Source organism: Thermobia domestica, chromosome 7 (genome assembly GCF_964235325.1).
Source record: "Thermobia domestica chromosome 7, izTheDome1.hap1.1, whole genome shotgun sequence".
Taxonomy (NCBI): Eukaryota; Metazoa; Arthropoda; class Insecta; order Zygentoma; family Lepismatidae; genus Thermobia; species Thermobia domestica.
This window is the reverse complement of record NC_137460.1, coordinates 114,979,290-114,993,472: the sequence shown is the minus strand read 5'-3', so window position 1 is coordinate 114,993,472 and position 14,183 is coordinate 114,979,290. Positions and strand designations below refer to the sequence as shown.

General features: G+C 32.7%; 1 protein-coding gene across 1 annotated transcript in view; it reads left to right on the top strand.

Annotated features, from left to right (window-relative positions):
• LOC145690365 (ATP-binding cassette sub-family G member 1-like) overlaps positions 1-14,183 on the top strand; it is a 127,713-nt gene that overhangs the window by 103,064 nt on the left and 10,466 nt on the right. The window contains exons 6-8 of the mRNA XM_081765191.1: positions 2,221-2,361; positions 4,566-4,723; positions 7,903-8,071. Coding sequence (XP_081621317.1) covers positions 2,221-2,361; positions 4,566-4,723; positions 7,903-8,071 — 468 coding nt within the window. The remainder of the gene's footprint in view (positions 1-2,220; positions 2,362-4,565; positions 4,724-7,902; positions 8,072-14,183) is intronic.

The following is a 14,183-nucleotide window of genomic DNA, read 5'->3' as shown; positions in this document are numbered from 1 at the left end:
AAAAACTGGATTATTTGAACTCTGCTTCTTGCAATGGATAGCTAGATTAATTATCTCTGCCGACTTTATTAATAGAGTCATGCTCGTGCGGACTAACAATATAGTTGTATTTTTTCCATTAGTTAGTCGATATGGTAACTCTTATACAAAAATGAATTTTTGAATTCTGTTTTTGCATTAGACACCTAGACCAATTATCTCGGATGTGTTTGAGAATGGAGTCTATCCCTTTTAGATTAAGAATATGAAAAGCTACTTCTTTACTTCCGTTACTCCGTATGATAATTCTTCAGCGAAAGCTGAGTTTGTTAATGAAGTCAATTCCGTGCAGATTAAGAATATGAAAACTACTTTTTTTACGTTTGACTTTCATACTATCTTTACCAGAGTTTATTGTTTTTATTTTTGTCAATTAGTTGTTAATATGAAATGAAAATAGGTTATAGAAATATATAAGCTTGTTGTATTTTTGCTATTTTGAAACAGTGTTAAAGAATTGAATATTTTTGTTTTCTCATATTCTTTTCAGAAGAGATACAAAAGGTATTTGGTAAAGAACCATAATATATTAAGGATTAACTTAGATTAATTAATTTCATAAATAGAAATTTGAATGATATATATTAATGGATTACTATTCTGTCATACAATTATGCATTATCATCCATTCCATCGATCATCTAATCACTCTTCATCCATACATTTAGCATTCAAACATCCACTACTCGATGAATGAAAAACATACACCTTCTGACCATCCAATGAATCTTAGTCATTCATCTATTTAATATTTAACCATCCAACATTCACTTATTTAGCACCAATGATCTATCATTAATGCATTTAAATTCAATCATAAACCACCAAATCATTCATCATCTATTCTCAAGTCATTTATCATGCAATAGTCCCACTATTCGATTATCTTATTATCCATCATCCAGTCATCCCACTTTCCATTATCTGATTTTCCAATCATCCACCATGCGATCATCCAATTATCTTTTAGCCAATTATTCAACTTTTAATCGCCTATTTGTTAAATCAATTAATCCAAGTTATTTCTTAACTATGTTACAAAATACATTTCTTGTCCCTTCTAAAACAAGTAAAAAAAATTCTATTCTTTAACGTTATTTCAAAAGAGCAAAAAAAAAACAAGCTTAAATATAGTCATATAACGTCTTTTCACTTCGCATTAATATAATAATAATAATAATAATAATAATAATAATAATAATAATAATAATAATAATAATAATAAACCTGGTAAAGACAATAGAAAGAATCACGGAAAACAAAGTAGTGGCCCTGACATTCTTAATATGCATGAAATTGACTTTGTTATCAAGCTCGACTAAGATAAGTGCTTTAGTTGTCTGTTGTAAGAAACAAAATTGAAAAATTCGTTTATGTTATCGTGTAAGTAGTGTACTAATAACACAATCAGAATTGCGTGATCCTAATAGTGATTCATTCAGTTCCAAAACGGTTCTTATCCATTCACAGCAAATCCCAGAGAACTTAGAAAAAATATAAGATCTGCATGTTTTGTAGAACTTGGAATACTTCAGTGTGTTCATGTGAAAAACTTGAAGATCCAAAAATATATCCAGCTCTATAAAATACATTGATCCTACAGTTTTTCTCGGTTTTCTTGGAATGAACAAGAGCCGTTTTGTAACTAAACGACTCAATTGAGGGTTTAGGATGCCTTTCCGGCAGTTGTGCTCGTTATGACTTTTCTTCAGTAAGATGCAAAGAATCGAAATATCACAAACTTAAAAATCTAAACGAAGCTGTTTTTTCCATAAGAAAAGTATGGGGTTGTTTCTCGTCTCGTATCATCTCGAATTTAAAAATGTTGTTTTCATCTTGTGACCAACACTAATGATGATCAAGGACGACATTTATTCGTAGTTATACCATATTTATTTTATTTTATTTATTTGCTGAGTTCTACAATATTAGATACGTTTTCTTAATGTTAATATTCAATATTAAATTTATATTGTCAGACATTGAAAATAAGCCTATAAAGCATATTGGCGAACGAAAGCCATTGTAATCTAACGAGAGAGGTATGCATTTATGTTAATTGAGGGGACATATTTCTACTGCAGACTACAAGTATTTTCGTTGTATAAATATTTTGAAATTTAGTAAATTAAATAGATGACTAGATAATAATTAAATTATTTTTACTCTTTTTTTAAACAGTGATCGAAGTAGCAAGCGGAGATCGAGGTGATGTGACAGATAAACTTAAGCAGGCGCTGCGTAATTGGCACCCGGATCAACAGATCTCAATCTCAAATGAATCCACGGTTGACGAAGAAAGAAACAACGTAACAGAAACAAGTAATGTTATTTATTATCTTAAATACAATAATAAGATTTAAACTACTGTACATAACTGAAAACATAAACTTATGGTCAGACAAGACCTACCTAGAGGAGTACTAAAACAACATAAAAGTGACTTAAAATCCTGTTTTACCAAGTGTAAGTTGATAATTTGTCAAAGTTCTGACCATGTATTTCCTCACCATACACGGTCATGACACCATGTAATGAATGTAGGACTTGCTTTTACATGTGGTAGAATCATTTAAAAATAATAATAATAATAAAAACAGTAAGGCGTAGTATCCATCGGCAACAAAGTTTGTACAGAGTACCATTTGTGTTGTAGCATCTCCACGTTTTTACATTCCAGATGACAAATTGTTGAAGTAAAACTCTGCCGAAAGATCGCGAATAGCCTAAACTTTAATACAGGAATGCAAATAAGCAACGAAATTTTACTCGCTCAAGGAATAAGCTACTACCACACATCTCACAATAGAAATAATTTACTTACCTTCGGTATGATATTAAATACTCGCCCGCACCCATGAACCACTCGCCCCGGACGAGTGAGCGAGTGGTTATTTGCATCCCTGCTTTAATATGTAATTAATTAGTTTGTTCATATGTAACATATGCTCATACTTTGATGGTGCACTCCATTGCTCTTTGAGAAAGAAACCTATCTGATTGAAACTATGCATAATATTAAATAGAAAATACTTCATTACTATTGAAAGAATAAAAGAGCCGATTCAAAACTATTTTATTTAGACAATCACTTTTTCATTAAGATGGAAAAATCAAGCTTACTGTGTTTGATAACTGATATCAGGAATGATAATTCAGTATTTGCGGAGATACAAAATAAATAGAATTAGTCAGCATATACAATTCTTTCTCAATACATTTCGAATTATTGCAAAATAAGCTAGAGAATAGTATAACACAATTATTTTCCTATGGTGGTAATTTAAAATAATTTAATATATTATTACTGTAGACTTTAACTGCATAATAAATGAGTATTTTTCAGATATAAAATTCTACTTTTATCAGCTGTGCTTGTATATTCTCCAGTAGCCAAAAATTAAATAAATTAAATAATTTTCCATTCATTTCGAAGAATACATTTTCATACACTGAATTAAAAATTAATTCAACTATTAGATAAATTATCAATACATTTAGTTCTACATTGAAATCACATACTTTTACATTACGACGGGAAAACCAATTATTCATTCTTTTTCATTACTTAAATCAAAATTTACACGTTAAGTTAATATAGACAACTTGAACTGCAAAGTAAATAGGTATTATCGCTAATCAGAAATCGAAGTAGGCAATTGTATTGTAAAGAAATATAATGTTAGTTCGTAGCTATCGAAAGCAATTATTCATTGTCAGAAACTGCACTCCGTTCTAGTTTGCTTTCTTTCAGATAATCTAGAATGTGAAGTTGCATTAATAACTACTAATTGGGTGCTAAATTGCACAGATGCACCTTTCTGTAACATAAATTAAACGGTAAATGTAGATATTTCCGTGACCTTTTTGTTCCACATATTCGTATAAAAACACAAATTACGTAATCGGAGACATAATTTCGTTGTAAAATTCCTGATTTTACATATGTTAACTACTGTATTTTTTAAGTATTCCGGATTGAACAAATGTTAGACATTGGCTATGGATAATAGAAAAGCAGCAAAATGATTTAAATGCTCATGTCTAACCTCAGAAACTAGTATGACTTACCTAAAATGCACAGTGAATAATTGCACTTTGTAAATATATTTCAAATTGCACAGTAATTATTGACTTTAATTAAACTGAAACCAGATTACTTCTGTTATCAATTATGAGCACTGGTTCTCAAACATGTTGAAACTTGTCTTTCATTTGGAAAAAGGAGCCACGTAGCTATTAAGGTACTCATTTTCAACCAAATAACTAGACTTTGAATGTTAATTTACTGGAAATCACTGAAAAACCTACTAACTTAGAGAACTGTTAATATTTAACCATGTGGCTGTAAATCAATGGGCGTAGTTACTCAACATTGTTCATATTAGGTAATTGATGATGCATGAATTCTCATTTTACTTTTAACTGAATATTGTAACCTTTATTTTGTATCATTATTATTATTATTATTATTATTATTATTATTATTATTATTATTATTATTATTATTATTATTATTATTTTAGCCAAAATGCTTCCAGACAACAGTATTGCAATACCCATGAGTAACATAAGTAATTTTGGAGTTAAAACAAAAGAGAAGCGTTCATCATCTGAAACATCAGCATGGGTACAATTCTGCATTCTTTACAGAAGAACAATGTTATGTACCTGGAGAGACATGGTAAGTTTTTATTCATGTTATTAAATATACAATATATTATTAGCGGAAACCCGAACACCATAGAATTAGAACAACTTGAAATACGAACGAAAAATTCGAGAAAATTTTGTCTCGGAATAGGAACTCTGCTTTGGAATCCAAACGCTCAACAGATATTTTATATATACAGTATGTTATATGCACACATTTCTCCTGCGCACAGACAAGTTTTTCGTTCAGTTCGTTGTCGTCAGTTGGAGTGAAAGCATCTCGTGTGATTTTCGCTGCTAATTCAATGCTTTTTGTACCTGTTTTGTGTTATTTTCTTGTATAGTGTATTCGTCATGGTTCTAAAAGAAAGCTTCTTTTTTTATTCAAGTATTATTGTTTGTTAATATTTTAACCTTAAAATTCATGTTAAAATCATTCGAATTCGTGTGACCCAGGAATGGATTAATCAATTGTATATTATTTTAATGGGAAAAATTTATTTTGAAACACGTACAATTTGAACTCGAACAAGGATCTGGAACGGATCAAGTTCATATTACAAGGAACCATTGTATATGGACAGGATTCATATCATACATGCCAGCACTAATGTAAAATGTGACAATTTTTTTAAAAATCAATGGCATATTGAATCATATTTAAAATTTCGGATTAAAACCTGTCGGAGAATACGATCTTGCTATATACACTTCTTGACATTAATAGGTTCGAAGATTAGGTTGGCCGAGTGAGATGTTGTAATTCATCCCAATGATCATGGAAACTTGCCTCAATAGCTCCAGAAGTGTGAATTGGTTCATTGTCAACTTGGAAAATTGCATCACTGGTGATTGGAAAACAACTTGTGGACCATATTATGCACGTGATAACCTCAAATATCCACATAATTACTAGCAGTAATACGTTCTGTGAACGAAATCATAGGAACCATAGAATACTAGGAATCTGCGTCTCACGGAATCTCAGAGGTGAAAGAGAACTCATCGGGCCAGGGCCATATACGCGTTTTCAACTATCTGAGATCACCTTTGCATGTTCTTGGCGGAATGTTTTTCCTGCTAGGTCGTTGTTGCATATAATCAGTATTTTGAAAATTGCAAGCTTGCCGCGAATCTTCGGATTAAGCAACTCAAATGTGATTGTAGCAGTGGGCTATTCCAGATACTGATTGAGTTTAATAATCACCTTTGCTGCATTCGTTTTACGTTCCTTATGACAATATTGTTCAGTTCTCGGTGTAAGGGTTCTCTTCCGTCCACTATTTGCTCTTCATCGATATTGTTTTTGCCAAGAATTTTGTAGGTTGTCATCACTCTGACATTGTTCCTCACGACACGTCTAATATACTGGATACCCTAGCTATATTTTCACCAATTAACTGTGCAATCTCAAATTGGTCTCTTTAAAATTTATAGAGATCTCCCATTTTGCATTGTCACCATCTGCTAACTTTAACACAAGTTTCCGTTCTATCTTGTCTGACGTACTATAAACGATCACTTCAAACATCACTAATAGCAGCCAGACACTACGCACTCGTCATTAGTGCTATTGCCTCATACATTTTAGAGTCGCTAGCTATATAAATGTATGTTATTTTGATAACAATAAGCATATATGCATATATTTATTCGCAGCTCGCGGCAGTTCTATGTCGCGTATGCGCACAAAATACATGGTTGTACAACATATAAAGACACATTACCACATACCACATTACCACATGAACGATACATTATCACCATTATCTATGCCACGTGTTTCTAAAACTATTACGCATACCATGTTGGAGTATGGATTAATGACATGCAACGATAATCTTTATTCAGGGTATATCGAATGATGGACGAACTGGGAGCTACCAACGGCTAGCTAAAGTTTAACGAAGACAAAATGACTGACTCCATAGATTTTTTTAATACTTTTATGTATGTAACCAATATGGTAAATCTACTTATCTTCTTTTTCTGTACATTGTATTTGGATGATTAGACAAATGTTTTCAAAATGAGTAGATACTAGGAATTATTTATACCAGGTACACATTTTTGTTTCAGGAAATAAGAAACGGAGAAATCCGAATCTTAATGCACATACATTACTGCCGCAATCAAACAAAAACAATACCGAAACCTTAGAAGTTATGATAGAATGTAACATCTTTACATACATAATATTAGTAACTAGCGACAAGTTAGCCCTATGAATATATTCATTGTAGTCGTGTCAATTAACATATTATCGGCAGGTAGATAAACTTCAACCACATAGAGACTCGATTAATATGACTATATTCTTCGAAGCTCAAGATTTATTTTCTCTTTATTTTAAAATAGCCTAACTTTATTTTACGTATTTTCGTTGTGTGTGCACATATATTGTTTGTATTATGGGATTGATACACAATATAATTCAAAATTTCTGTCAAACTTAAATAGTTCTTGCAATATTTTAATTTCCCTCTAAAACTATGGTTCCATAATGTGGTGAAGCATTAAATGACTGAAATACTAAAACAATTCTAGTAGTTAAGAAAAAAATCTTTTATCTATATGAATTTCAATTGTAAGTTATTAGAAAACGGTTTGATTAAGAATTCTTTCCATAAGGAGCTAGTCATTATTACTTGATTATTTTTTTACAATACAGAATAAACAAGATAATCATTGCGACCAATAACCAATTTGGTTAATACCCCTAGCCGGATTGTAATGTTGCTTCTCGTGAGGTCAGCGAAGTACTAGATCTGAGTCAGAGGATAGATGGCTGGGTGACCATTCGTACTCAGCAGATGGTGTTGGCGTTGCGACTTCTACTCAGTGGCGTAAGGACAAATGGAGAGCTACTTGAAAGAAAGTAGTAGCAAGCTCGGGTCTAGAAAGGCAACATTAAAGGCGAGAGTAGTCGCGATATACTGATCACATATCAGTCCAAAGGCATGAGTGCCACAAGCCGACTGGTTGACTCTGGTCCAGCAACGGTTGTTGGGCGAGAAGGGTTTTGACAACCAATCTGGAAATTCATTTATAGTATTTTAAATAACAATAATACTTTAAAACTTGATGATAATTTTCTCTACATAACATTTGGCATTGGTAAAATACAAATTGAGACACATGACCTTCTAGATTATCTACACAACCAAAGTTCTTGAATTTAAAATGATAATGTTTTGTTTATTATTACAGAAATTGGCTTTCCTTCGTGTGATATCTCATTTGTTAGTTGGCCTTGGTATTGGTAGCCTATTCTATCAAATTGGAAACGAAGCATCAGAGGCTCTCAGCAATGTTGGCTGTATTTTCTTCACAATCATGTTTCTTCTCTACGGAAACACTATGCACACGGTCGTTACATGTAAGTATTTGTTAAAATGATTCAAGACTAGAAATCAATCGACAGAAGGAAAAATTCTTTTTTAAAGAATGTTTTAAATTTCATCCCATTAGTCTTAAATGTAAGAGTGTCAATGAAAAGTTCAACACAAGATTTCTGTTCCGGAAATATCATGCCAGAAGCCAGTGCTGTAGTCCTAAAATTTTCAGAGAGTACACGCTGTTTTGTGATCATCTATGATTATCATAAAAATCATAGAAGGCATATTTTAATGAAAAATGTAAAATGAATGTATTAATTAATTCAATTAAAATATGAAGGATACATTACTGTTTTATAGTCTAAAAGCATTTCATGCCATTTTCTCATGACTCATATTTGTATACCTGGTAAGAATATAAGAAAAAAGGCAATATAGTGACTTTAACATTGGAGTCATGTCCTAATCAAATAAATATATATAAACGAAACAAAAGTAGAAAGTGCTATACGCTTTGAAGCAGAAAGTACACTCTAAGACTAAGATTAAGCAGAGGGTACACGGCGTGTACCGCCATGTACCCTCGACTACAGCCCTGCCAAAAGCATTCGAAAAGCTGCAGCTTACGACACAGAAAATATTAAAAGGTTTAACATTACGCATCTCTTCTACTCTTGCAAATTTCTACTAGTCATATAGAAAGCTCTACTAATTAGTGTCGCCTACGAGACGAGATGAGGCGAGAAACAAGAATTTTATCTCGTCTCAAATCTCGAAGAACCTTTCTCGTCCCATTTCGATTCTCGAAAACCTTTTCTTGTCTTGTTTTGTAAATATATACACTGATTTTTGCTTTAATTTCATCCAGAAGTTAACAGATCCTTTCCGTGTCGTAAGAAGTCCAAAAATAATGTGATATAACATTTAAATCATATTTATTATTGGAGTATATTGTGCAATGACTTGCATGTAAGATTTGAGACTGTCTCGTCTCGAAAATGTGCTGTAAAAGTGATGTATCGACTCGAAAAATATATTTTTCTATTGGAAGAGGTGTGTCTCAACTCGGATTTTGTCAGGAAAATTCTGTCTCGACTTTACTCGAGCGCATCCCTATGCATATCTTTATACATTGATAAACTCTTCGTTCTGTTCATACAATCACTATCAATTATGCTTTTCGTTATGTTCATACAATCATTTTATCAATTATGCTCTTCATTCTGTTCATACAATCACTTTACCAATTATGCTTTTCGTTCTGTTCATACAATCACTTGATCAATTATGCTCTTCGTTATGTTCATACAATCACTTTATCAATTATGTTCTTCATTCTGTTCATACAATAACTTTATCAATTATGCTTTATTACGCTATGTTTACAAGTTTACATATGATACCATGAGATTTAAAACTGAGTGAACTAGTGTTAGCCACGAGACTCATGGAATGTCTCATCTCAAAAATGCTATCCCTTTTAGTTTCCAAATTTTCGTACTTCTCGTTTTGAATTTAAAAAAGGCGAATATCGTTTTCGCGGGCAACGATATTAATGATTGCGTCTATATAGCAACTTTGTTTGGAAAAGAGTGTAGAGGCCTGTCTCTTGTCATATACACCCCGTAGTTTTTTTTTCTCGAACATCCATCAAATTTATATTGCACTAAGGTTGACAAAGATGAGACGACATCGAATTTTCGTAATGAGATACGAAACGAGACAGTTCTGTTTCTATAGAAATATACATCATTCACCATTTTTACCACACCTTTTCGAGGTAAAACAGCCTCAACTCTTATTTCGAAGGCAACCTTAGCTGTAGCATCAATAAGCACCAAGTTACATTCAGCACCGATAATTACGTCATTTTGAGGTTGTTGAATTGTTTACTTTAATCGCATATTAGATGACGCTGCTTTGAATATTCTTTCCTTTTCTCCCACAACGGAGCATTTACTCAGGAACTTTTAGTATACGGTGCTTTAGTATAATCCTGCTGCGGTTCCCCCATATTTTCGAGATTAAAAGAACCATATCTTAATAAGCAGTAAATGCAGTCAAACTCTCAAATGTTTTCATTTACCTGAATGTGGCCTCACAAATACGATCAGCGCAAATGAGACACTTCAATAAATGCATCAAATAAAGGAAAGTCGCCCAAGTACTCACAAATATCTACATATTGAAGCGTTTAGTGGAAAACATACAAACGTTTATTTTTCAGATGGATTTTTAGGAAAAGATAAACTGTAAAGTTTCACTATCCTTCTTGATAAAGTTTTTCTGAAAGTTGTAACAGCACTCATAAACTCTCTATACTGTTCTCTTTCAACATTATATACTTTCTAAAATCACTTCCATGCATTTTTTCAATATCATTTTAAGTATCAATGATGGATTTAAATTCCTGACGAAGTGTGTTTCACTTATCAGCGCTTGTAACATTTTAACACTAAACACTTTGTACCCAGTAAATGTGTCATCATATCTCGCATTGAATTGAAGCAAAATCTTCGCCGCATAAAAATTTCCAGTCACAGACAATAATGTAAAACTGGATTGTATTAGCTAGGATGATCTCGACCAGAACATGATATAGTTCGTCATTACAAAATATGATAGTGCTGACTGCTGCAATTGGTATATGATATTTTGAAACCTTTTAATTCACTATATAATGTAGCATAGTCTACAATCGTATTAGGAATGAGTATAAGAAAGGGAATATGCATAACTGAATATGTGGAGTGGGGAGTAATTACATGATAGGTGATCAAATTAAACAGGAAGTATTCAGATTTCCTACTCAAAACAATTTTATACATTCATGCATTGATAGCTCATGGTTTAAGTTGCATAATTCACATATAAGGTATTGTGCACATATACTGTATATTGGTGCGTTACTTTCTGCATAACCTATCAACTTCCAAAATTACTTTGTGCTGATTCACTCGTTCTACTACGTTGAAAATTTACTTACATTGAATTCGGGAAAGTAAAGTATATCTTTGTATCCTGTGTATCGAGAAGTATCTTTATAACGCAATTTCATAACTTGAAACCTCCGAAATTGTGCACAAACATGTGATATTAGTAAAATCTTTCCTCCCTAGAGTCGAGTTTCAGATCGTAATTACCTACTTCAAGCGACGTGCTTTCATTATCTCAAAAATGATGTCGATATATGAAATACTGTTTGTTCAAACTTCTGCGTTACGATATAGTAATCTACGCAAAATTTTATTATGTAAAAGATATTGTTTTTATATAACAGGCATCTTCCTTGAAAGACGAATTGCACAGAAACGTTCAAACACGTGTTTTTCTAAACATTAGTTAGAAATTTAAGCGTGAAATTTCTCTCTTCAGGCTTATGAACTGCAATCTGAACATTTTTACCTCGTTCTTCGAATAATTTTCCATCTTTTTCCATTTTTTGGATGTTTAATTTGAGAAACATTCAGCAAGTATTTGTTTATTTGTAAAGAGAAGTAACTACACATCATACCAAATGCCAAATAAAAACGAAACTTAATGGTATTGAATAACAATATCCGCATTTCGAAACATCTATTCGTATTACTTGCTTGCTAACTTCATAAAAGAATTATACCGTCCAAATTTGAAGTTACTGAATACAACATTTTTCTATGAATGTCAATGAATGTATCAGTGAATCACTTTTAAGAAAGTACACAAGGATCCTGGAGATCTGAAATGTCTGTAAATTTCGTCTAATTTTAGTGGTAATTTTACAAATTTTAATATAGTTTATCCTCATATTAATTTGGATCTTCTCGAAAGAAAAGCTCTGAACTTCCCAAAACAAATCCCTGCGCACATGCCTGATCACTTTAGTATCCTTCTGCATGTCAAAACTAAAATAATTTGTAATAAAGAAACGCAAATGAATTAACTTATATAATAAGTTAGGAGTTATTACTTTTCTAATCTTTAAGCTTCCATTTTTGATCAACGAGGATATATACTTGCAAAACATTCCAAATAAGTAACTGTGAGCTGTTTCACTACTAAGTACGATAAGAAGTTCTTGAAACCAATAAATAAGTTTCTAACGTGGCAGTGGTTGATATGAGCTCTTAAGTGAGATACAGGGACGTAGTCCACCGGGTCTAGACCCCTTCCAGAACTTCCTAACTTAACATACATTTGTTTACTTCTAATATAAATAAAATAAAGAGTTTGTTTGTGTGTTTGTCTGTCTGTGTGCGACCTGGGTACCAGACGAATGGACCGAGAGTTGCCAAATTTTGGTCAGGCGTACCTTGGCCCAGGCCCCAGATCAAGACGAAGCCCTTTTTTCAAATTTCGAACCAGGCGGTCTCAGGGGGCGTTTACCGGAACCGGCTTGGAAACCAGAAAAATTGACCGAGAGTTACAACATTTTAGTCACGAATACCTTGGTCCAGACTCCAAATCAGAGTTAAACGTTTTTGTCAAAATTCGAACCAGGGGGGTCTCAGGGGGGCGTGTACCGGGACATGTAAAAGTAGTAGAAAATGACCGATATTAGTGTTGAATTCATAGTTTTCGCGGTCGCTGAAATCAATGGTGAAACTCCGATTGCATTAACTTCCAAACTCACGGTATTCGGCTCCGGGCCGGGGTTCACCGAAGAGAAGAAGTTAGATACCGAGACATATAAAAGTAATCCAAAATGACCTATATTCGTATCAAATCTATAGTTTTCGCGGCCACTGAGATCAATGGTGATACTCACACAGGCGTTGACTTCCAAATACAGCCCCCGTGCAAAGCATGGGTATATTCAACTAGTTCTCAATAAAACTATATTTGTTTAACAAGGGAACGATTGATGGAGCATAAAAATTTGATCTTACACTTCATCTGTACTATTTCTATTATAAAAACAATTTAGTTCTATCACTTTCTGAAAATATAGATGGAAGTATTTTACAATTACTTATCGTCTTCGGGTGCAAAATAATACCCGTTCAATACTACATAGATGAAGCTTGTTGTATTTAACCCCTCGCCCCAAAGCTTGGACTCCTCCCAGAAAGTTTTCTGGGTGAACGCCTACCCAAATGTAATGGCAACTTTCAATTAGTTAGAATTATTAATGTTTTCTCTAACCAGTTAGCTCAAAAGTATTGTTTTTAGCATTTTGTAAAAATGCAACGAAAATGTCTGTTCATATACGTAGCACGCATACGATCATTGAATATGAAGATAGCAGAATAATCTTGCAACAAAAGAAAAAGCTCATCAGCGCATGAGGTTTTGTGGGTAGAAGAGAAACTAGATCTTTGGATTGGATTGTAATTCAGCGTTCCGTTCACCAACGAGGCTATATGAGACATGGGGTTACAGCTAAACGTGGTATCCAAACCGCACAAGTTCCCACCAGGAATTGCACACAGATCTCCTTCCCCAAAGATGCGTACGCTAACCTTACAGACACTAGAAAGGTCAAAGCTGATGCTCGGAACCACCTGATAGTTTCGTTTTTGCTTCATTTTCAAAATGTACGTTTTAGAAAAAAGTAAAGATAGATAATAGTTTCTTTGAATTGCATCTGTTAGCTCTAATGTCTTTCAAGGAGGTCATATATTATACGCGTGTAAATGGCTAGAATGGTAATTGCGAAGTGCACAGAAATTAGTATCCAGTACAAAACGTGACTTGCATTTAATCTTCTCATCAAACATAGCGTAAATTCACTTACCTCAGAAATGAAAGTAGTGATTTTGAGACTAAACGTATCTAAAATTACCAAATGAATTGTTTATAATCGAATTCATTTGCAAAAGTTAATTTAAAAAAGCAAGCATGTTTGTATAATTTTGTAGTTAGTTCGTTAACGTCATAAGATACTTTTAACTATGACACGCATAGCTTGTGATATATTTGAATATAAATAGCATAAATAATATATAGTTTTGACTATCATGTTAGTCACAAATGATAAAAATTGTTATTTTCATTAATTGTGATCAATAGTTGATATTATATTTTTGTTTATCATGTAAATTAATCTAGTAATTCAGTAATTTAAACCCAAATAGTATGCGTGTTTCGTTCGATGTGTACTACAGTGTAAAGATGTGTCTGGTAAAACTTAATTTATATTAGGTAAAATTTTCGTTGTACTAGATTTATTTT